At 44.3% G+C, this 25,177-nt stretch overlaps 1 protein-coding gene across 1 annotated transcript in view; it reads left to right on the top strand.

Moving 5' to 3' along the window:
• LOC128902657 (lipoxygenase homology domain-containing protein 1-like) overlaps window positions 1-25,177 on the top strand; it is a 153,655-nt gene that overhangs the window by 67,028 nt on the left and 61,450 nt on the right. Inside the window, exons 16-28 of the mRNA XM_054186019.1 lie at window positions 2,679-2,755; window positions 3,562-3,758; window positions 4,096-4,288; window positions 5,132-5,292; window positions 9,650-9,947; window positions 10,491-10,645; window positions 11,925-12,058; window positions 12,979-13,127; window positions 14,424-14,528; window positions 15,256-15,384; window positions 16,138-16,302; window positions 20,428-20,609; window positions 24,178-24,294. Coding sequence (XP_054041994.1) covers window positions 2,679-2,755; window positions 3,562-3,758; window positions 4,096-4,288; window positions 5,132-5,292; window positions 9,650-9,947; window positions 10,491-10,645; window positions 11,925-12,058; window positions 12,979-13,127; window positions 14,424-14,528; window positions 15,256-15,384; window positions 16,138-16,302; window positions 20,428-20,609; window positions 24,178-24,294 — 2,062 coding nt within the window. The remainder of the gene's footprint in view (window positions 1-2,678; window positions 2,756-3,561; window positions 3,759-4,095; window positions 4,289-5,131; window positions 5,293-9,649; window positions 9,948-10,490; window positions 10,646-11,924; window positions 12,059-12,978; window positions 13,128-14,423; window positions 14,529-15,255; window positions 15,385-16,137; window positions 16,303-20,427; window positions 20,610-24,177; window positions 24,295-25,177) is intronic.

The following is a 25,177-nucleotide window of genomic DNA, read 5'->3' as shown; positions in this document are numbered from 1 at the left end:
ATAGAGGGAATTCCTTTATACAGGGGTGCGTCCTCCTTTTTGGATTAATTTTTCTTGTCCATCCTCACTGCCGAAGCAGTTAGCATTTGCCGCGCCGCACGCAGAGATCTGTTTCTTGTGGGACATATTTTCATCCTGACACCTTGACACAGAAGCGGTTCACCCAGATAAACTCCACATTTCTCTAAAACATAGTAATGGTGAAGGTGACAGAAAACAACAGCATGTGCACTGGCAACAGAAGCAGCAGGAAAAAAAAAAAGCCCAGCAGCAGAGCAGAGGTGTATCTACTTTGTGGGCTTCTGCCTTCCTGCATTCAGTGGTCCCGGGGTGGTGGAATTCAGGCTGGAATTTTGTGGGTCCTCCCAGTTAACATCAATGTATGCAGAAGCATCTTGACTTTTGGGATGGTGTGATCCCTTAGCCATTGGATACCTGTCCAAGGACGTGAATCCTGAGCCAGCATCAAGAACTACAAGATACAAAGGTATTAAGGACCAGTTCTAACAGGTAAAAAAAAAAAATAATCCCCCAACCCCAAAACATCAATAAATGCTTTCTTTCTTAAGACAACGCGATGTCTTGGCATGCTCCTCTTCTGCCCTTCTTACACTCCCCCCTTGCTCAATTCTTGACACCAATTTCACGGTCTTCCCCACAGATTTTTCTTCTCCTTTATCCCCTCTACACCGCTCAGCCTCCACTGAGGCACAACACCGCACCTGATGCCCTCACATGGTGTTTGTGTGGTCATCACATGTCCGCGTGTTCACCACCTTCATGCTGACCCCCTTAGCTTTTAGCCCTTCTCAAGCCACCTGCACATGGCCACCCGCTTTACAGAGTGAAAGGGAAGAATACGGGGTAGACTGCATACCCGACAACCCGCCAAAGCTTAGAGGGGAGCTGGGAGTGAAGATATGTGTCTGTGTGGTGGGGCTGCATGCACCTCTTTTGCATGGGGACTTTGCTGCTAAGTGCTTCTGGGACCGGCTGGCTCTAGCTCACGTTTGGATTCCTTTCCACGTGCTGGTTTTTTGCATGGTTTCTTTGTGCTTATTGTTTTCCTCTGGGTGGGAAGGGAGAGGAGGATACTAAAAAGATAACGTTCCTTCAGATGGATGAAATGGAGACCTGTTGTCCTTGGTGTTCCAAAATGCCTGGTTTCCTCTTGGTCACCATGGCGAGTCCAACTGGTCATGACTGTAAACTGTGCTGGCTTATTACCAGTGAGACACCATCGGTTTGATCCTGCTGTCAGTGGGCACTTATTCATGTCCCAAAGACCCTGTTGTGAGGGTCGTTTGCTGGTTGCCGTGTGTGCCGGCTCCTCAGCAAAATCAAAGGTGAAAGTTTAACTGGGAAGTGAGCTCCCCTCCTTTTTTTGCGTTGAGGGTTGGCCAAGGAGGACACACGTGGCATGGTGACGTTGCAGGAAGCTTGCCGTACATCTGCGCTGCATGTGTTTGTGCAGAAGCAGGTCTTCTGCGGCCTGGTGTCATTCACATAGCTGTGTGGCCTTCTTTAAGAAGAAACAGTTTCTGGGGGTTTGTTTTTCTCTTTCTAGTTCTGGGATTAATTATAGCAATTTAAATACCCTGCATGACCTGCCAGAGCTTGCTCACTTGTCCTTTGTTCAGCCCCGCTGGTTTCAAGCAGTATTTTTAACTGCAAAAGATGCTCCTGCAGGTTGCTGCGTACCTGGGAACAAGGGGCTTTCTAGGAACCTGCTCTTACGACACGATGTTCAGGGACTGAAGTGCTCGGCTGTGGGAAACCTGACCCTAAGCAGATGCTTACAGGAATGTCCTGAATGATGCAGCAGCTGGGGTTTGAAGTAGAAAGTGCGAAACCTCTGCCAGGGCCCTTGCTGTTGTCATACGACGATTGCTGTACAGCGTATGATGGGCTTGGGGTTGTAATTCCTTCATCCCTGAGGCTCAAGGAGCAGCTGTGAAGGCTACCAGATTAGCAATTTGTTCCCCTCCATTTTCCTTTCAGATTCTTTTTCCCTTGAGATCACGCTACATTTTGCTTTGTGACTGGCAAATTAGTCTAGTTGGATCATTAGATTAATGTTGAGAAACAATGGAAATCCTTCCTTTTGCTGGTGCCAGCTGCCTCCATGTATACCCAGCCCTGAAATGGGGAACAACATCATTCAGCCCTTCCTTGGTGGAGGCAAAAAGGTTACACACTCATTTGTAAAGAGAGGAAAAGAGATGATGAACCAGTGTAAGAAACACACACAAAAAAGGGAGTTTTAGTAACTTCAGTGTCCTGAAGTTTGTAATCAAGGTGGTTAGTAATAAAGGCTACAAGCATCTCTGGTCAATGAAGGTCAATGCTTTCAAGAGACTGAGATCACCTCTTTCCAGGAATAACTTGTGCCTATGGCGTCTGTGCTTTCCGGACAGATGGACATCACAGCAGATGCTTACCTGCTGTGCTACACACAAGGCTCTCGTGGTCTCTCTTCTTGCAAAACTGGAGGTTTAAAGTGTGACTGCCGTAGGGTCTGGTCAAGCTCCTGCAAACATAACAGAGACACAGAGCCATGTAAAAATATCTTTATGACTGTGGTGGGAATTATTACTATGTGTGGAGCCAGCCTAGATTTTGAAAGGTCTAATAGGTCCTAATTATTCAAAGATAACTTACTTCTCTTTGTAAACCAGATGGCTTGACAAAAATGAGGACGATGGTCAGATTGTCCGAGAATTAGTGCCTGCTGGGGAGTCACCAATGCTAAAAAGTGAGTTTAGCTTGGAAAAAAATAAAGTCTGGGTTTGAGCTGTTACGCACATATTTACTCGCTTTATTCTACTTACAAATTCAGGCAGTTCACAGTAAATCTACTAGGCTTTTTCTTGCCATTGTTATGCAAGAAGCTGCAGTAGGTCACTTGGGGGAGAAAAGCCTCTGACCCTTAAATCCTAGTTTATGTAAGGGATTAATTTGCATAAAAGAGAATAATTGCAACATTATATATGTAGAAAGAAACTTTGATTTTTAACGTCATTGTTTAAGAATTGCTTTCTTGTATAGCTTTCTCTGAGGGATCTTGAATTGCCACTGCTTTAATAGAGTAGATTCTGGTGAATAACTTTGTGTTGCCAGAAGAAAATCACCAAAAAGATTACACTGTCCTTTTCTGGAGAACCGGGGTTCCAATACTACAATTTTCTTTAGAAAACAGCACAGGTTGAGATGCTTTTTGTTTTGTTTTAGCAAAAAAAGTCAAAAGCTATTGAATTAAATTGTAAGTATAAAAAAAGTGAAATCACCTCACTTGCCTAAGCTCATTTTTATGGTGCGAGGGAGGAGTACAGGACATTTTCTGCTTATTAGTGTAACTGTTGCATCTCTTATGTTTTGGTAAATAATTCCAAGGTGTGACAATGTGGTCCTAAGATCTGGATGGATGAACGGAGGAGCAAAGTTCTTTCTGTGTCTGTAGCTGGAGTCACCCTCCTCGATATCTGTTTGAAGGCAATAGCCTGGCTGAGCACTGGAAATGCCACTCACGTCTCTGCATTTTGTATGTTGATCTCGCTTCAGATGTCAGTTATCACATCAGTGTGAAGACAGGAGATATCCCAGGTGCCAGCTCAGACTCCAAAGTTTTCATCAAACTCTACGGTGAAAAAGCAGACTCCAGCAAAGAGCCTCTCTTAGTCTCTGATAATGATCTAGGCAATTATTTTGAACGTGGTCGAGTGGATGAGTTTACCCTAGATACGATGGATATTGGGAAGGTAAGAATTAATTGCAGGTGGCTCTGTGCGTCGTGCAAGCAGATGAATTCAGAATCAATACATAGCTAAGGATTAAATGTGATGTGAGAATCTTTGACCTTTGCATTGGAGATTAAGGAATACATTTTATACAGGCTATTACGTCGGCAGTCTAGCGTGCATGCTGGCATGTGAAGAATGTGTTTTACGTTTGTAGTTAAATACATATATGCATGATTTACATGAACATGGTCTAAGAACAGGGTGCCGGGGGAAGGAGATTTTTATACATTAAGTAAATTCTGTTGTGTTGGGGTTTTTTTTCCTGCCCTCTCGGTTTTTGTTTGCTTTTTTCAAGATCAACCGAATACTGATCGGACACGATAACGTGGGTCTCCGGTCTGGCTGGTTCCTGGCCAGTGTCCAGATCACGGTTCCGGTCCAGGGAAGGCAGTACATGTTCCCCTGCAACCGATGGCTCGACAAAGATGAGGCTGATGGCAGGGTGGAGGTGGAGGTCTACCCAAGTGAGATTGTGCCTATTGAGAAATGTGAGATAAAACACATTGAGAAACTTGTGCTTTTCTTATAGCTAGGACTAAATTTGTATTACCAGCATTCTTAAAGGACCAGGACACCACTGTGTTAGACAACAAAACAAAAAATTCCCTGTCCCAAAGAGCTTATGTTGGTGAGGAAAGTAGATTATTCTGCTGTTTGTTGGGGGGGTTTTTTTGTTTGTTTGTTTTTTTAAAACAACTGGAAAAACATTACTGAGTTTTCCATTTAAGTTTCCTGAAATTGTATGAAAAATTGACGTCCTGGGCAGTGTAATACAGCACAAGGTGCTTCTTCATATCAGTGGGTTCTGCTTTTTTCACATTTACCTGCCCCAGTCCTGCACAAGCATGTCCCATCCTGCTTGTATTACCCCATTATCTGGAAGAGAGAGGCTGTTTGATAAATAAGGACCAAATCCCTACTGTCTATTTGACTTTTATCAGTAGATTAATTTTCTTTTAAGGCTACAGTTAAAATTTGCCTTGGGATCCTGAGAAAGGATGCTGTGGTTTTCCCCTGCTCTGTGTAACTCCCTCCCTTCTATTACATTAAGGAGATCACTTAACCACTCTATGGTTAATATTGAAATGAAATTCCCTTTTAAGGCTCTATGTTGCACCCCTCTGACACTGGCTTAATACTTGTAAAAGGGAAAACTGTTAGGTTATTCCTCAGTGAAGTGCTGTGTTATCTCAGATTTGGTTTGGATAAGAGCAAATGGTCGGCTACATGGTCATTTGTTAAGACAAGGTAATTTAATTTTGAACCTGAGCCCTCGGGAATGTTGTTATCTGAGCTCGTCTGCTGATTTAATGCCTTTATTTTTGGACTAGTGATAAACTACGAGGTGTCTGTAGTCACCGGAGACGTGCGGGCCGCAGGCACCAATGCCAAAGTCTTCATGCAGATTTATGGCGAGACGGGCAAAACCGAATTGATCATCTTAGAAAACAGATCGAACAACTTTGAACGGGGAGCCACAGACGTCTTCAAGGTATGATGAGGGCAGTCGTTTCTGCTTCTATGAGGGGAAAGAAATGACCAGCCAAAACTGAGACCTCAATAGGCTAATTGGCCCAATCACAAAAAACAATTCATGTCTTAACAAAATTGCCAGATCTGTTGGTGTCTGCTGTCCTCTCTCTGTATTTTTGGGAGGTGTTGCATTTCTTTTGGGAGGTTCTGTGTTTTGCAGAGTGACTTTCATCTTCTGACGTACTGGTAGCAAAAGTGTCATGGAAGAATATGGTCTAATAGCAGCATTTGTTTACCTTTATTTTCAAAAGGAGGTACTTGTGTTAGATCTCAAGAGACCTTAAACTTATATTTTGGGCCTGACCACATGTTATTGTCCCTTTTCTTTATCCAGTTGGGGAAAAAGAAACCCCATACAGAACATAAGGAATCCTGGCTTAGCCTGTGGTCACACATACCTTTTGCCACGGGTACATGTTGTCAGCCCAACCCTGCAGAGGTTTGCCGCTGTAATTTCTGTGAATGTGTGAGTGCCCCATGGATTTTTTACTGCCTGTAGCACTAGTCTGGTGAGCACTTCACAATCACGGTGCATGTCAGATCCACATACTTGTGTATGGAAGTAACCTCAGGAGACACCAGCATCTGGACAGTAAAGCACAGAGTCCAGATGGAAGCAGGATTTACGGCACATCTGTAGTATGGGCTCACAGCACAAGGCTCAGCACGGTGGTGTCTAGGTTTCCTTGTGAATTTGCAGTCCCACAGAGGTGGGATCCATCTCATCATAGTTAAGCACCTACTTGGACCTAGCTGTGGAAGCTCCCCTGAATCATCAAGACTGGGGAATCATAAAGATTGGGGAATCCTTCCCGGTGTCACTGGCCAAATGGAGGTGCCTTTATCCACAGCTTTACTGCAGTTTTGTAACGTGTATTTTTGAGATCAGTTCACCTCCTCCTGCCTCAGTTTCTTGCTTTACAGAATGGAGTTAGTGATGTTTATCCATTTTTAATGAGTTCCTTGGGATTTAAGATGACAAGCACTTTATAAATGCTTGCTTTTTTAAGACTTCATAATTTTAAGATTAGGTTTCTCTGATTTTAAATGAAATAACTTTTCCAAAATTTACGAGTAAAAGCCATTAGCCAATATCAGATTTATGATAAAGTCATATGTACAGTGTTCTGTTTACATAGCCATGTTTATGCCCTCTCTCAGATGTTTATTGCTGGGCTTTAAAGTTCTGCCCATTTTCTGTGATTTTTTTTCATAAGCACACAAGGCAGAAGCTGTGAAGCATGAACAGGCAGATCCTCTATCTCTTTCATGATATTAATATTTACAGAAAGATATGGGCGAGAATAAGATTCTGTGAGCTACATACTAATAGGAAATGCCATCAGATATAGACAGGGCATGCAGGATGATTATAGCAAATCTAAGGATAAAGCGGTGTAAAGAAAGACACATTCTTTATGCCAGGGCAGCTGGATCAATTTTAGTTTTCTGATAAGCATCTTGTGTGCAATTGATTTTGTTCTAATCTACTATAGAAAAAAATGCCTCTAGACTGAAACCTTATACGCCAAGTTGCCAGATTTCAGCCTGAAGCAAATGTTTGCAAGTTTTATAACATAAACACTGCCTAATAGCATAAGCAATCATCAGAAACATGTCATTGGTTGTTGAAGGGTTGCATGGAGTAAAACCTTCTATCCTACTTCATTAGGTAGTAATCCAGACAAATAATCTCAACCAACAAGGTTTCGTATTTGCTGTATTGACTAGAGAGATGGAAATCTTCCTGATACAGCCTTCTGCCACTGATGCATTGTAATCACTAGTGATTGTATCCTCTCTGCTCACTAGCAAAGTGAGAAGATACTCTTCTAATTTTCCAGATGAGAAGTAAGGAGAATGGCAGTCCAATCCCATGGTCCCTGTCAGAGATCAGGTTATCTGAGTCCAAGTTTACTGCCTTTTTGCCATACCATTATTGATTCTTCCTTGGTTCATATCTCATGCTAAGCATTAAATGTTTCTTATTACTCATTTAGAATCATAGAATTGTTTAGATTGGAAAAGACCGTTAAGATCATCGAGTCCAACCGTTAATGTAACACTGCCAAAACCACCACTAAACCATGTCCCTCAGCACCATGTCTACCCGGCTTTTAAATACCTCCAGGGATGGTGATTCCACCACTTCCCTGGGCAGCCTCTTCCAATGTTTGACAATTTTTGCTTGAAGAAATTTTTCCTGATATCCATCCTAAACCTCCCCTGGCGCACCTTGAGGCTGTTTCCTCTTGTCCTGTCGCCTGTTCCTTGGGAGAAGAGACCCAGCCCCACTTCTCTACAACCTCCTTTCAGGGAGCTGCAGAGAGCGAGAAGGTCTCCCCTCAGCCTCCTTTTCTCCAGGCTGAACACCCCCAGCTCCCTCAGCCGCTCCTCACCACACTTGTGCTCCAGACCCCTCACCAGCTCCGTTGCCCTTCTCTGGACACGCTCCAGCACCTCAAGGTCTTTCTTGTGGTGAGGGGCCCAAAACTGGACACAGCACTCGAGGTGGGGCCTCACCAGTGCCGAGTACAGGGGGATGGTCACTGCCCCAGTCCTGCTGGCCACACACACCCATCCTGCTGATACAGGCCAGGATGGTGGTGGCCTCCTTGGCCACCTGGGCACACTGCTGGCTCATATTCAGCCGCTGTCGACCAACACCCCCAGGGTCCTTGTCCGCCAGGCAGCTCTCCAGCTGCTCTGCCCCAGGCCTGTAGCATCCATGCAGCTGGTGTGACCCAAGTGCAGGACCTGGCACTTGGCCTTGGTGAACCTCACGCCATTGGCCTCAGCCCATTGCCCCAGGCTGTCCAGATCCCTCTGCAAAGCCTTCCTACCCTCAAGCAGATCAACACTTCTGCCCAACTTGGTGTTGTCTGCAAACTTACTGAGGGTGCACTCGATCCCCTCATCCAGGTCATTGATAAAGATATTAAATAGAACTGGCCCCAGTACTGAGCCCTGGGGAACACCACTTGTGACCAGCCACCAACTGGAATCTAACTCTATTCACCGCAATTCTTTGGGCCTGGCCATCCAGCCAGTTTTTTACCCAGGCAAGAGTACTCTTGTCCAAGACATAAGCAGCCACTTTCTCCAGGAGAATGCTTTTGGAAATGGTGTCAAAGGCTTTACTAAAGTCAATGTAGGCAACATCCACAACCTTTACCTCATCCACTAAGAGGGTCACCTAGTCACAGAAGGAGATTAAGTTAGTCAAGCAGGACCTGCCTTTCATAAACCCATGCTGACTGGGCCCGATCATCTGGTTCTCCTGTATGTACAGCATGATGGGTCTCAAGATGATCTGCTCCATAACCTTCCCTGACATGAGGTCAGACTGACAGGCCTGTAGTTCCCCAGATCCTCCTTCTGTCCCTTCTTGTAGATCTGCGTCACATTTGCTAGACACCACTCAACTGGGATCTCCCCAGTTAGCCAGGACTGCTGATAAATTATGGAAAGCGGCTCGGTGAGCACTTCCACCAACTCCCTCAGTACCCTTGGTGGTGGGTGCCCAGTGGATGTCATCTAGACACACAGACTTGTGTGTGTCTAAGTGGTGTAGCAGGTTGCTAGCCATTTCCCCTTGGATTCTGGGGGCTTCATTCTGCTCCCTGTCCATGTTGTCCAGCTCAGGGGGCTGGGTACCCAGAGAAAAACTGGTCTTACTATTAAAGGCTGAGGCAAAGATGGCATTGAGTACCTCGGCTTTTTCCTCAGCCTTTGTCACTATGTTTCCCCCCATATCCAATAAAGGATGAAGATTCTCCTTGGCTCTCCTTTTGTTGCTAATGTACTTATAGAAACATTCTTTATTGTCTTTTACTGCAGTAGCCAGATTAAGTTTTGGGCCCTAGTTCATCTTTGGGCCTTCTCATTTTCTCCCTGCATAATCTCACAACATCCTTGTAGTCCTATTCATTTAAAAAAAAACTCGGGCACTGAGAATCTCATAAACTAGTATGATATTTTGGCATATTCACCTTTAATGCCAACATAGAGACAATACTAGTGAGGAGAGCAATGGAGAAGTAGAGAGCACAGTAAATACGAATTCAGCTCCTGTCCTTGCCATGGTTGTTCTGAATGTCTTCGGCTCAGTCTGTTCAGATGAGATTTGGTGATGGGAGTTATGAAAGAATAAAACAAGAAAGAAAAAGTGAAGGTAAACTTGCATAAAAAATTGATCTTATCCTTGCTTAGATGATTTTGGGTGATAGAGGTGATGCTCCTCATTTTTAAGAATGTACTTTATGAAGTTAAGATGTCTTATAACCTCCTGGGTGCTGACTTTCCCTTGGTGGTAGAGAGAGGCTGCAGATGTTGGCAAGATTTATAAGATTCGGATAGGCCACGATGGGACAGGCATTGGGGATGGCTGGTTCCTGGAGAGTGTCACACTGAAGCGACTTGCCACAAAGACGAAGGAGTCCGATAAGAAGAAGAAGAAGAAAAAGAAGTCTGATGAGGAGGAAGAAGAGGAGACCAAGGAGGAAGAAGGAATGGATGTCTATACATTTGTGGCACACCGCTGGTTGGCTAAAGATGAAGGAGATAAGGAGATTGTGGTGGAGCTGGTGCCTGATGAAGAGTCTGCCCTGGAGGGTAAATATCAGAAAGAATATGTGTGTGTTTGTGTATGTGTGTATACTGCAGTTGCGTGAAGGATGATAACCATGCTGTGGTGCTTTGCAGGACCATTTATGCCCCCCCCCAGCCATCCCATTGCCCCAGGCCTGTGATGTGGCTCACACTGTGGTTTGGTTGATCAGCTGTGGGGAGGAAGAGGACAATGGTTAAACTAAGTCAGAGGGTGGAGGAAGCAGCCTGAAATGGGAGTACCTTAAAGGACTTCGGTAGGATTCTCCAAGGCTTGTCTGGGGCACTTGTGTCATGAGTCCCACAGGTTACTACTGTTCCTGGGAGTTTAGCAAGCTCTAACTATTTATATGGTTAATGACAAAAGCTAGAGAAAGGTGGAGCTGCTCAGGTTTTAAGATAGATGCAAACAAGGTCCAGACAAAATCTTTCTTAAAGCTGACCATTCCAGCATTTTTGGGCTACGTGCTTTCATGGTGAGCCATGGATCTGATGAAATATGGTTATTTCTGGGCTCCTCCTGATCTGCCTTTGCAATTTTATTTGCAGAGAATACGTACGAAGTCCATGTTCTCACTGGGAATGTGTGGGGGGCTGGGACAGATGCTAATGTCTTCTTGAGCATCTATGGCATAGAAAGAGGAGACACGGGTGAGCGCCAGCTGAAAAGGTCGAATAACCTCAACAAGTTTGAAAAGGGCCAGGTAATGCATGAACTCAACTCACTCACGCGAGCAGAAGGCTGGCAGAGCTCTCTCGGTTATCATGCCAGCCATTCATTACAAGTCTCTTCTCTGCGAGGCTCGGATGCTTCTTTCAACTTAAAGCTCAAATGTGTTTTATTTCTTAAATATATTATTTAAAGCAAAATGCCCCAGAACGTTTTCCAAGGGAAATTCATTTGAATAATAAGTTGAACACCGATCCTACATCGGAGCCACCTCCTGCATCGGCTTCCTGTAAGCATTCTGGTAACAGCATTCCCTTCCAGGAATACTTGAAAACCACAAACTTTAAATTAATATTGGAGAGTATTTGTGAGGCAGCTCAAGTATGTCAGCATTTAGATTGCAAATACAATTTTAAATGTTCCACTGAACCAGTCAGGGAATAAAAGCAATATTACACAGTGTGCTATAATTACATTATAATCCAGTCCAATTAAACAGCATCTCTTGTAGATTGAATATTTGCCATAAAAATGTTTATGAACAATTAGCAAGCTACTATTACAGCCAGGAATTATTCAAGGCATGATTTTGAATAACGAAAAATTGAGGAAACAATAAGCAGCTGTTGAAAACTCGCAATCACAAAAAAAGAGCTTCAGGTTGTTAAATAAGCTGTTAGCTGTGATTTATGAGCTTGGCACCGGTGAAACTGCAACCTGCACATGGTTCTTCATTCAGTGGGAAGAGCTCCAAGCTGCAAATGTAACAGTCTCTGCTCTTGGGAGTAGAAACCCAAAGTCTACCAACAAGTTAATCACATTAAGACGTTTAAAGTGTTATGACAACAAGGTCCGTCCTGTCACACTAATAGAGCTAATAAATGAACCTCATGGTTGTAGTAAATGACAACAGGAAAAAATTCTCTGGTTTGAAATAAAGCACATGGAGGTGCACAGGAGAGTTTCCGTGGAGTTCGCGTCCAGTTCCAGATAGGAAAATGCTAAGCGTGAAGCGAAAGAGATTTAGGAGAGATGAGTTAAACCTAGAGGAAGCTGAAATGCGGATGAGGTAAAGAAAGGGGTGAAGGATTGAGCAGCTCCATGGCTGATACTGCCTTGTAGGAGCCAAGCATGACTGTTAATGGGAGAGCTCACAGCTCTGTAGTTATTTTAGTACATCCACCCAAAGAATGCAAGGGGGACGTACAAACACCTTTTGTTTTAATGGGAAAAAAGGCTACCCTTGGCCATTTACTGCCTGCCTGTCCCCCTTTGTGGGAAACACAGTCATTTGCCTGTTGCCTCCTGTGCAGGTGGATGTGTTCACCATCAAAGCCGTTGACCTGGGTGAGCTGAAGAAGCTGCGGATCCGCCACGATAACTCTGGTGCTAGCCCAAGCTGGTTCCTGGAGAGGGTAGAGATTGTTGACCTGAAGGAGAGCACCACGTGAGCAGCCTGTCGCACCCTTTTCACACGGTCAGAAAAGGGGACCATGTTCTCAGGAGCCTGCAGAACCGTGGGAAGGCAGAGGAGATGCAGAAGGGCATCGTCGCAGCTCCTCACCAACTCACAGGCATCCTTTGGGAGCCTTGTGATGGTTGTGGCGTTATACTGAGTGTGGGGCCATTCTGGGGTACCTCTGTGGGGGGTTTTGCTGTCCCAGCATCTCTGCAGTTCGGGGACCAGCGGTGTTTGGAAGGCAACCTCAGCTTTTCTCTGTTTCTCCAGGGAGGGACTCCTTCCTGAAGAGGTCTCCTTGCAGAGCCTGCACTTAGGCATTTCTTTGCAAGGCTCCACTCTGGAAGTCCCTGACCTCACATTTCCTTGTCTTTTGCACCTAATGTAAAGATCTGGGCCAAAAGCAGGTCCTGATCTAAGCAGACTGCCCTGATTTTCACAGGCAGCTGGATGAGCAAAGCCTAGGCTGTTAGAAACCTGGAACGCAGGCTTGCCTTTGAGCTGGAACATGCTGGACGTCACATGCCTAAAAGTTGCCCACTGCTCTGGTGGGTGGGACTGCTCATAAGGACCCCAAGATGGGTCCACTCTTCATGACCATAAAATGCCTGAGGGACTGGAGGTTCCCTCGAGTTATTTAACTTTTTCTGGGAGTGAAAACTAAAAGGAATCAATCATATCGGTCTGACAGCTTAGAAACAGCACTTTTCAGTAAGTGCTCACTCCCCTATTTATGAATTTAGTTCCCACAAACAATACCAGTACTTGAGGATGAAAACCGGTGTATTGTTCAGCTTTGAGTAATCTTGTTTGGTTTTTTTTTAAGTAACCTCTGATCTGTGCTTGTTTATGTTATTAAAGCTTGCGAAGTCCTGTGTAAGCGCTGGGTGCTGCTGTCATTCTTGTAGGTATTATTTTCCATGCCAGCGGTGGTTAGCGGTTGAGGAAGATGACGGTCAGATTGTCAGGGAGCTGGTCCCAGTGGACGAAGCGTTTGTAAAGAAAGATTCGGAAAATGATGGCCAGTCTCTTGCAACGCTGGGCCTGGAACAGAAAGGTTTATGTTAGCCTTGTATTTCTTCCAGTGTGGGGTTGAAAAGGAACCAAGTTATTAGCGCTGCTGAGGGCATTAGCAGTTAGCGTTCACTGGGCTGGAATTCTGCCCCAACCATCAAGTTTTCAGGTGTGAATGAAGTGTGAAGTGCGTGTCAGCCAGAGAGGAGCGCACACTCATTTTTAGGTGATTTAATCGTCTTGCAAGATTGGACGCAAAGTGAGAAAGCTAGGAAGATGGATAACGTGTTCAGTCACCACCTCTCAACTGAAATGCACATTCATTGCTAATACCTAAGGCATAAATCCCAGCCATTTCACATCATGGACTGGAATGGTTGAACATTTCAATGTGAAACCAAGCAGAGAGCAAACATGACCAGAGAAAGGGAAGGGACCTAAATTTGTCTCTCTTTCCATCTTGCTGCTTGTGTCCGTTGTCCTCCGAAATAACTTTGTCTGCCTTGTAGATAATTTTGCGTGGTAACGGCAGAGCAATGACAGACTCCTGGGTCTGATACTGAAGTGCCCAGCATTGGCTTCACTGCCAGTGAAAGGTCTTAAACTCCCCCCTCAGATGCTTTTGGATACATGAACAATTTCCACAAATTGTACAGCCAACAAATTTCCGCATATTGGATAGCCCTTCAGTTCAGGAGGACCTTCTGGCTGAGCAGCGTCTTGGAAACATATGTCTAACTATGGAAGAAAGGTGCCGGCTTGGAAATCTTGAGTAGGTTTTTGCAGCGCAGTGAAGACTATATTTGTCTTTAGCACAATTTTTACGAGTTTACTGCGCTTGCTAGACGATGGTGCAATAGAAACCTCCCTAATGAAACCATTGTGAAGGGTGTGTTCATGAATATGAATGGTATATGTCAATGTGCACATACTTTCTGGTATGTGTTATATGCACATATGTTATTTGGTGCCATTAGAATAAAGGGCGGGGGGGGGGAGTGTTGCGGGTTGTTTTTTTTTTAAATGAAATAGCATAATAGGCAGAAACAGATTTGAAGAGCCTTACAGATTCCCAGGAAGCAAATAGGAAGGCTTGAGTGCATTTCTTATCTGTAGATATGCAGAGAATGTACTGAATGACTGGAGCAGTAGAAGACTCTGCAACCAGATAGCCCAGCTCGCCCCAGGAGCTACCACAGCATACAACAGGAATTAGAGATTACAGCACGGCTGTAATCGGTCAAAACAAAACCCAAACCAAACACACATATGCAATGAAAAGTAGCGTTAATTCCTGCTCAGACTTCACACTCTTAAATTAAGATATTTTATCTGACAGCTAAATCAACAACATACACCGTGAAAGTGAAAACCGGGGACAAGAAGAATGCTGGGACAGATGCCAACGTCTTCATCACTCTCTATGGAAGTAAAGACGATACAGGTATGGCTTCACATGGTGGAACAGGATAGCACCTCACTGCTGGATACTTGAGAAGACAGGTCATGGTTTCCTTTTGTTTCCTTAGTACCCCTTAGTACTCCTTTTTAGTACAACTTCACATTCTCCCTGTCTCTGCATACCTCGTGATGACTGGGAGCATACCACCAGCTGCTGTAAATCACTGTCGAACTCTGCGATGCTGATTTGCACCAGCTGCCGATCCAAAGGCTTTAATTTCAATTATAGAAACAGCACAGTTGACTGGGACTACATTACCGGGTAGTGAATGCAGTGAATGATTTGCTTTCCTCAGCAATGAATCAGCACGCTCCTGAAACCCGGCTCTCCTCTGCCTCTTTGAGTGGCCCACAAGTATTTAATCAGCTGATGAGCAAATCCTCTTGGAAGCAGCGGAGCTGTGTGTGCTGTGACTCGGATGCCTGTGAGAGTGACAGGGAAGTGAGGGGTAGGACCAATTTCTTCAGCTGTGAACACAGCACAACGGCATCGTCCCTGTGGCGCTGCCAGAGGATCACTCAAGAAAGGAATTCTGTATCTTTTGGGTGTTGATACAGATTTGGGTGCAGGGGGGAGGGAGGGAGAAAGCTCAGATCTTGAAATGAAAAGCCATTTTTCGCGTTTTAGCCACTTCCCCTGTTCCACTGTTGACATTCCCAGAGGATTTGTTTCACATGCTGAACAATGTCCTTTTGCATCGCCACAACAGGGATAGTCAGCCTAAAGGCCTCAAAGATTAACAAGAACAAATTTGAGCGTGGGAAGGTAGATGAGTTTACAGTGGAGTCTGTGGACATTGGAGACCTGAAAAAAATCAAGATAGGCCATGACAATAAAGGTAAGATAGCCTGCTTTGTAATGTAGTATTTCTAATGCATTAGGCACGTTGCTGGATAAAATGACCTGCCTCCGATACCCCAAACGTAATTTACCTTTTGGTGACGGATCCTTACTGTCACTTTGGCTGTTGCTGCTCCTGTCTTTGCTGCAAATACCCTTCCCATGGCTGTGGCAATAAGAGCACAGTGGTGGCAACTTGCAGGTAGCTTTGCCAGCGCTCTCTCTGTAAGAGGCTCTTTAGTTTTGCAGCCACATCTTTAGAGAGATTTCTCATACATCACCAGACCTTGGATTTTTTTCTCATCACGCATGGGACCTATAGACTTGTCTCATTTCTCTATCACTATTTTTGTTGTTTTGTTCATCAAGTCTTGGCTGCTTTTTAGACATGGCTGTGTCTCTACTACTAACAAGGGAAGCAGTGGAAGGACACATGGATTCCTTCCCTATGGGGCACCAAGAGACGTAGCTGTTGATAACTCCTCTGTCTTATTACAAAGGCAAATTAATCCAAGTGATCGAGTAATTATCACTTCTACGTGCACACCTTTAACCCAACACATATAGAAATGTAAAGCACATTAGCTCAAACCTGAACAGTCGCTTGCAATCATCTTTATGGTGTCTATTCTGTTTTTCCATTGGCAAAAGAGAGGATGATTTATTTCTCAGCGGTCTGGAATGCAATGATTCATTTGCTGTTTTCTGTAAAGGCTTTGTGGGTTATTCACTGTTATCTCTCCAACCACAGGTAATTCAACTGGCTGGTTTCTGGAATGGGTGGAGATTGATGCCCCGTCGCTGGGACAGTGCCTCAAGTTCCCTTGTGGCCGTTGGCTGGATAAATCGGAGGACGATGGAGCCATTGAGAGAATTATCTTCCCTGCAGAACTGCAGACAACAGAATATATCCCATGTGAGCAGAATGCCGTTTCCCCAGGATACACCCATCATTACAGAAGATAAAATCTCACTAGGTCATGCAGCTTTATAGGCTTGGCCTCTCCCTTGAACGGGCTTTGGAATATTTATAAACGATCACATGCCAGCTATTCCAATTACTACAAGAAGGTTCCTCAGGGTGCTCTAGACTAACGATTCCTGTATTTGCCAAATCAAAGCGTCACTAGAAGCCATGTGGCTGTGTATGATCGTCTTTTTGCTGCCTCTCACCCTGTCATCTCCGAGTCCTCAGCCCATTCCAAGATGTCTTCCTTGTCTCCAGTTTCCCTTTGATCTTGCTCCACTCTAATGTTGCTGTTTCTGTTGTCGAAGCAGACACTTTGGTCTTGCTTCCAAGCCTTGGTTCCCCCAGTGCCTTTGGCGTTGCACACCCCTCTCTTGCTGAAAGTCTCTCTTCCAGAGTGTCTTCAGGGTGGTGTTTTTCTGCTAGTGTTGCTTGAGATTGCCTCTTTTAGCGTTCTCCAATTTTTTCTTACTCTTCACTTCACACCCTCTAAATAAATGTTTGGGGTAAACTCAGTGTCTTTCGGGAGCTCCTGCTGAGTATTAAGTTTATAATTTTCAAGTCTGCTATGACACATCAAACTCTGCTATTCAGGCAACTTCTTTTCCCGTCTCCAGAATATCGAGAATCAGATAACACTGCTTTCCTGAAATAAATGACTGGAAACATTATTTTGCTTATCTTGCAGCCCTCTCTTTCCCTTTTCACATGTGCATCCTTGACTGCGTGCAGGGAACTCACAGCCCTGGGACTTTGTATGACTTGTCCCTCCCTGACCTGCTTCATTTCAAGTTGTCGACAAATAGTTCCTGGCCCACCTTCAGGAGACTTATCAAAATTGCCTTTTCCCTTCATTAGCTTGGATGCCACAATGATGAGGGATGAGGTCTGGAATCTGAGAATTGATTCTATGATTCTGTGATTTCCACCCCATGCCCTGCCAGATGCTTCCTATGTCGCTCTGAACAAGTGATGAGTTGTTCGCACCAAAGCTGCCTCCTGTCTCATTGCATCCCTCATTGTATGCATCGATGGTATCAACAGCCTTATCTCCTGCAGTTCCTTATTTAGACATCAAAAGTTAGAGCTGCCCAATCTCTCTTCTTCTGCCTCAGTTTCCTTCTCTGTAAGTAGTTGTGAGTATAACCACGCAGAAGACGATCAGCTCCTTTTTTACTGTCAACACTGTGGTTCCTGTTGAAGGTCTCCTTCACACTGGCTGGCTGACCCCGCAACGTCCAGATCCTCATATCCTGCAGTCTGTAAGCTAAAATCATCTTTCTTCTCTCAGGATCTGCCAAGGTCATCTTTTTGTGCCTCCCTCTTGGCTTTGACCAAACTATTTTTTATTTCTCCTGTCTTACTTTCTTTACCTAAACTGTCCAGAGCAGAAGAACAGTTACTCTTTGCTCCCTTCCTCGCTTTTGTCAGTCAACTGGAAGAAGTAATAGTCCTTGTGTCTGAAAAAATATATTGGTAGATAGATATAGCAAATCTGTTCATAGGAGTGAATATAACCCAGAGACCTTGTACGTGCTTCTCATCCGGTTTTTCCACGTTATCCCAGTCAATATATATTTTGGTGCAGATGTTGACTATATAATTTATTAATGTCCCTGTATATTACAATGATGTAAGAGTTCCTGGCATACTGTGCCTTTGAGTACATAGTTTGTGTAGACCTGAGTTTCATCATCAGTCTACCTTCAGCCTTGGAAAATAGTTCAGGCCTCCCTGGCAAAAAGGTTGCACGAGGCTCGGTGTCAGCTTAGGCTCTTTCACCGTTTAAACCATTCCCGCTGCGCTATTTACTGCGTTCTGGCTTCCTAACTGCTAACCTGGGGGTTTCGGTTTGCCAGAGGTAACTAAAGCGGTTTGATTTGTTTTGTGATGACTCGTGCCAGAATTGTTTCACGCCGAACAAATGATGATAACATGTCATCGTCAGTCCAATTAAAATCATCCCTGTAGGGACACAACTTTAAAAGTGCCGTGTACATGAAATGGGCGTCTGACAGCTGAAAGTTGGGCTGCCGGTGACCTTGTCACGGTGCCGCTTTGCTGATTCAGTTCTAAGCTGACGTTAATATTCAAGTAACAAGAGCAAGCGCCGCGGACCTCAGCAGAGAAGATAATTTTTAATTCAAAATGCGTAGCGTGTGATTTTTGGTCTCCGGGATTTTTTCACCCCCCTCTTACATACTGGAGAAGCTATTCCAGTTTACTTGCAGCACAGCAGAGCAGATTTTATTGGGTTGGGCAGAAGGAATATTAAGTACCTCCAGGCTGACTCTCTGTAGAAGAAAACTTCTTCATCTCTGTTCTCCTGAGAACTGTATTTAGAGAGCCTGGGTTTTTAATGAATGATTAGTCTCTGATACGCATAATCAGAGTTACTCCAGATATGGTGCCAGAAAGTTTCTCTCTACCCTAGCAGAGATGTTGAATCTGAAATACAGCACAAAGTGCTGTAGTGTAAATAGCAAAGATGACTGAAGTCGCTGCAGTGTAGGAGGAAACAGATGACAAGCGGCTGAGAAGATTGTGGCAAGGGATGGGAAACGATGGAAGTTGGGTGGGTGGTGTTTGGGAGAGGGATGGCCAGGAGCAGATCCTGGTGACAGCGCTGGGTGACAAAGGCTGTGCTTACGGGTCGCGGGGTGGACTACAGGGATTGTGTCTGCTTGCGGCAGCAGAAGTCCCTGCAGCTAATTAGGGGTGCCCAAGCCTTACCCAGTATTTTTCATCTATAGGTTTCAGAAAGGATTTAAAGGAGGTAGGGACAGGATTTGGTTTACCAAATGGCCCCGCCTGAATTTACGTGTCCTCATGACAGTGGCGTGTCTGAATTCCCATTATCACAGAATCATAGAATGGTTTGGGTTGGAAGGGACCTTAAAGATCATCTAGTTCCAACCCCCTGCCCTGGGCAGGGACACCTCCCACTAGACCAGGTTGCTCTGAGCCCTGTCCCCATCCCTGGCCTTGATTCTATGATTCTGTGATTCTATGATGATCAATAAATATTTGGTCATTCACAGAGGGTGGATTTGGAGAATGATTCAGCTAACCCTGAGGAAGATGCCCGCATTCGCTTGTCTGACTCTTTCTTCAAGCTGCATTGACTGTAGTCATTACATCTGGAGATGTACACACACCTATTTGACGTGCAGACATCTGAACATAGGTTTTTCACTCTGTGAGCTAAACACCGTCTCACCTTGGAAACAGGATATTCCGCAAATCTGTGGCAGAGCCAGGAACAGAGCCCCAGTCTTGTTCCTGGGTCAGTCTTATTCCTGAGCAAGTCTGAGTCATGCTCCACCATCAGGACTCAGGACTGGGAATCTGAGAAGGCAGAAAAGAACAAAAGATGGCATCAGATTCTGGGGTCGTAGGACATTCTAGAGAAACCAAGGAAATAGAATAAGAAAGTATTTGGGGGTGTGATCCTTACTGTTCTGCATTCACTGTTGATCTCGTAGTAGTTATCCTGTTTGCCTTGGTGTTACGGAGAAGGTGGTACTAAGAGAAAACTAGATCAGAGTGGACAGCAGAGGGTTTTATTTCTTTTCCTAACTGTTGATTTTTGTCACTTGTTTAGTAATGAAAATAATAGGAGATTTTTTATCAGTTAGACTATCTTGAATATTTATATACTGCTTCCAGTTGGCTTAATGTCATCCATCTGCCTAGTTGCTCAAAAAATTGTCAATTCATGTTTTCCTTTAAGACATGAGCTGCTGAAGTAAATCCTGTTTCAATAACTTTAGATGGCAGGTATAAATATACCGAGTGCTTTCTGACCATGTGATTAACCCCAAAATCTCAGTAAACGAACACGCATCGAGGTCAATTGGCCTTATAGGGTTAAAGGCAATTCCTCTCGATTCTCATAGTACTGACTGGGTTGATATATAAATGACCACAAGTGTGTGCTTCCTACCCTGTCCTCTTTAACCGTTGAGTTTTCTAATACAAATTTTGCTTCATTAAAATTTTCTCAGGAGCATTGGTATGCTGCTTACTAGCTTCTGTTTGTTTGTTTTAATTTTCTGCTGCTTCCCAAATCAGTTGTTCCTTACGAGATCACGGTCTACACCAGCGATATCTTTGGAGCTGGCACAGATGCAGATGTCTTCATTGTTCTCTATGGAAGTGATGGGATCTGCACTCAGCAGAAATCCCTGTGCCTCAACAAGAGAGAGCAAAGGATGTATTTTGAAAGGAACTCGGTGAATCAGTTCATTGTGGAGGTAAGATCAAAGACGCTTGCTGTCATCTTAGGTTGCCCTACGGGGATTAAGAAGAGAAAATGGAATGAAGTGGGAACTTTTCCTCTTTTAGGGAAAGCTATTCAGCTCTTTTACTCGAAGAATGTGGGTTCAGAGCTCTGTTCTGCAACAGACTTACTGTGGACTGGATCAAATCTTTTCTCTCTGACCTCCACTTAGTAGCAGCTCAAAGGTATCAACATGCAGTGTCCCTGTGGCCCATGTTGAGCCTTGTAAAGGCTGATGCAATTTCGTCATGGAGCTGAGATGTACCAATACGTACATATGGAACCTTGCCCCTCTAGGTAAAGTTGAGAGACACTTTGGAAGGTCTTTACATCTTCCATTTCCTAGACCATACTTGGTAAATGGCTTGAGAGCAGCCCTGAGGAGAAGGACTTGGGGGTGCTGGTGGACGAGAAGCTCAACACGAGCCAGCAATGTGCGCTGGCAGCCCAGAAAGCCAACCGCATCCTGGGCTGCATCAAAAGAAGTGTGGGCAGCAGGTCGAGGGAGGTGATTCTGCCCCTGTACTCCAGTCTGGTGAGACCCCACCTGGAGCACTGCATCCAGCTTTGGAGTCCTCGACACAAGAAGGACATGGACCTGTTGGAGTGGGTGCAGCGGAGGGCCATGAAGATGATCAGAGGGCTGGAGCCCCTCTGCTGTGAGGACAGGCTGAGAGAGTTGGGGTTGTTCAGCCTGGAGAAGAGAAGGCTCTGGGGAGACCTTATAGCAGCCTTTCAGTACCTAAAGGGGGCCTACAGGAAGGATGGGGAGGGACTCTTTATCAGGGAGTGTAATGATAGGACATAGGGTAACGGCCTCAAACTGGAAGAGGGGAGATTTAGATGAGATATTGGGAAGAAATTCTTTGCTGTGAGGGTGGTGAGACCCTGGCCCAGGTTGCCCAGAGAAGCTGTGGCTGCCCCATCCCTGGAGGGGTTCAAGGCCAGGCTGGACGGGGCTTGGAGCAACCTGGTGTGGTGGGAGGTGTCCCTGCCCATGGCAGGGGGGTGGCACTGGATGACCTTTAAGGTCCCTCCCAACCCAAGCCATTCTATGATTCTATGAAAGAGAAGCTATCAGTGTCCATGCATGCTGGATCCAATATGTGCACCTCCCCTCATCTTATTTTTTTGGATATTTGCTTTCTCTTGCAGTTTGCAATACTTTGAAAGGTAACAGGATCCAAAGGCTTGCAGTACTGCTGAAACTAGTTGCCTTGAGTTTCAAGTCCCTTTGCATCATTTCATGTTCCTACTTGAGCAGATTATGTTGAAGGGGCTGGTCCATGGTGCTCATTACTAACATAGCACTTTTGGGGTGAAAAGTATCTTCATTTATTCTAACTTTATGGCAACCTAAGCATCGTGTTCTCTTTCTCTGTATCCTGGAACAGAGAGACCATTATTTTGCTGCAGACTCCATGATTTTTGAATACCCAAGGCTAACTATTTGAAAGATCTTATGAAGTATTTCCTGAAGTGTTTGCACAACTATATGCAAATAGTAAACCAGTGCACATCAACGAGTGAGCTCATTTACATCTACGGTATTCAGCAGTTCCTATTCATAATATATTCTTATTGCTGAGAATTTGTGAGAGGCAAAAAATATATAGGCAGTACCTTTTGGAACTGCCTCATGTCCTCAGCTTCCCTCCCTGGATGCAACAGCAACACTGACTTTGTAGAGGACCACAGAACCTCTCTGTGTTTTGAGTTTGGTTTGGTTTTGTAAAATAATTGAAGGCAAATCTTAAACCAAACTTTTAAACAAGTTAAAATGCTCCCAGCCCACATTGTTGTTATATGGCATGAATCATAAAATAAATCCCCAGTGTGATTCCTTAAAAACAAAGAATAAGATTTATTTTGGGGGAGTTTCCACACAGTTCTTCATAACAGAGGTTCCATTAATCCATAGGTATAAATCTTAAACTGAGTGTTATTGTTATTTCTCTATTCCGTAAGATTTATTTTAGGTTTGGTAGAATCTGAAGCATCAGTGCTTTTCCTAAAGGAAGTGAGTGAAAATGCAGTTTGTTCTCCAGATTTACATCATATTAACCTGTCCCCAAACTTCATTCTCTCTTCACCAGTTCCTCTTGCTGCAGGAGGCGGGGATGAAGCAAAATATATTCTTCTTTCACCTACTTGTGTACAGCCATAATTTGGACTTCAGCAGACCTTAAAAAACATTTGGGGATCTCAGGAAACACCAACTGAGAATTGCCCGTTTGTTTTAGTGTTTTTAAGTGCCCTTACCGTTTTGTATTTTACAAAAGAGACAAAAAAGATTAGAGACTGGTCTCAGCTATGGTCCCAAGTGATGATTTACTGGAGATGCCTACAGCAGGGTACAGACCACTTCTTTAACACGGATCTTTACTGGTCCAGCGACACTTTATTGCTATGTATTGACTAAAAGCCTCATTGAAAGATGAGTATTTGGACAGGACAAAAGAGGAGAAAATGATTTCCCCCTGGTGTATACTTGTGTGCATGCATGAGCTTTAGAAATGAGCTTGGATCGTTTTATTATTTCGCAATGATGCTTATGCTGTCTAAAGTCTGGACAGGGCTGGTGAAGTCAAACCCCATTTGTTCGGAGTGTGAACTCCTTGAATAGTGCAGTCAGTCTTACTGAGTTGGGGAGTCTCCTAAAATTGTGAATGTCTTTGCTTCGGTATGGGGCAATCCTGTCAGCTGGGAAGAGAAGAAGGGAGTAGTCTCCAGTGGTGCAAATTGAGATGTTCAGTTTCCTCATGTTTCCAGGAAAAAAAGACTCCAAGACCCTGTGGACAGAGAGACAGCTCAGTGTGCTTCTCCTGATGAAACGGAGGTTTGCAGCCAGCCTTGTTTTTTTAAAGGCCAACTATATAAACGCTTGCACTGAAATAACCAAAAGCTACCGGGAACTTAGGAGCAAATATCATTTTTCCTGTCCAAGCCTTTGGAAGAAAGGTGACTTAAGAGTAATGAACTAGTAACAAATCACTAAAATAGTAAGGTGAGGCATAAAAACCCAGTAACTGCTTTGTAAGATAGTGATCCTGTTGACTTGCTCAGAATAGCATTGGGATGCTGTAGAGGAACAGGAGAGAAATAATATAAAAAGCCAGGCAGTTAATACTGTATTTTGACCTCAAAGCTATTCTTGCAGCGTTATAAGAATGCACATAAGTGTTTAAAAAGGAAAGGGATATCAAAAGAACAATTTAAGATGCAGCAGCATTGCAATTTCTAAAAAATTACCTTCATTCCCACTCATACAGAGAAGACTGAGATGCAGGATTGCTGCTGCGCAACAAAATCTATCTCATATGGTGGGTAATTTGTGTAGAGCCAGATTCTTTCAATTTTTGGAACAGAAGTTCAGGGAAACCCTTTAGCCAAAATGCAAGTTAGGGTGTAATTGGCATCAGCACTAATAGTTGCTCCTGTGGGACTTCATACAGACTGGAAAAATAGGGAAGAAGCTAAAGAGGTGGTGTCTCAAAAGCCACCTGTTGTTCATGCTATTTTTTTTGGTCGTTTTTCTGTAGCTGGAGGATGTTGGTGACATTATTGAAAAGATTCGCATAGGACACAAGGGTGGAGGACTGAACTCGGGATGGCATCTGGACCGTGTGGCCATTCGGAGACTGTTGCCAAATGGAAAGGTATGCTACGAATCCCAGCACTCTGCAATATGTTTCCATTAGCAGCCGCTTCCATTTCCCAAAGCGCATCTTCTGTATACAAATTGTGATTAACAGTGAAAAATTACTCCCTAAAGAACAATGCACACTAATGAACTTGCTAGAGCTTGGGGACCTGGGGACAACAAACATGTATTACCATGTTTTATTCTTCAAATGTTGACTATAAGACTCTGCAATCAATGCTTTTTAAAAAATGCTGTTCTCGTTGTACCTTTTGACTAGAATAGAGTTATTTCCTCCTGGCAGTGGAGGGGAGCAAAGCAGTGGTGTTGCTCCTCAACCTTTTGGAGGCCTTTGCAACCCTTTATCTTTTGTGTGAAGGAGGAATCTGCCTGCTGGGTTTGGAGGCAACATTGTCATGACTTGCTTGCTGGACTGAGAGGGGAAATTACGGAGTTTGTACCCATTTCTAAGAATTACAGGGCTGAGCAGATGTCCCTGTGCTGCACTGCACCAGAGTGCCCAAGGCTAACTTAGATAATGGTGGGTTTGGGTGACATGAGAGGCCAAAGTTTCGTATTTTCATGTGTAGTTTTGTTTTGAACAATCACAGGGAAGGAAGTGGGTGTACCATTTTAAAATAAAATGGATTGTTGCTAAACATAGACAAGAAATCACTTCATCAGTCTCTTAATTCTGGAAGAATAAATGCAGGGAGCCAGTACAATTAAGACATGAAAAATGCCTGTCAGTGCAAGTCTCTCTCATATAAAAACCATCAAGTAGGTCCTAGGACTTTTGGTTGCTCATGTCAACAGGATTAAGGCACTGCAGCCAGCTTGGTCATCTTGATCTTGTCCACATAAGAAACTGTTCCTCAGCCATGCTGGTTGTAGGAACA

The sequence above is a fragment of the Rissa tridactyla genome, chromosome Z, assembly GCF_028500815.1.
Source record: "Rissa tridactyla isolate bRisTri1 chromosome Z, bRisTri1.patW.cur.20221130, whole genome shotgun sequence".
In the NCBI taxonomy this organism is placed as follows: domain Eukaryota; kingdom Metazoa; phylum Chordata; class Aves; order Charadriiformes; family Laridae; genus Rissa; species Rissa tridactyla.
Note: the sequence above shows the minus strand (reverse complement) of the source record. Positions and strands in the feature narration are given on the sequence as shown.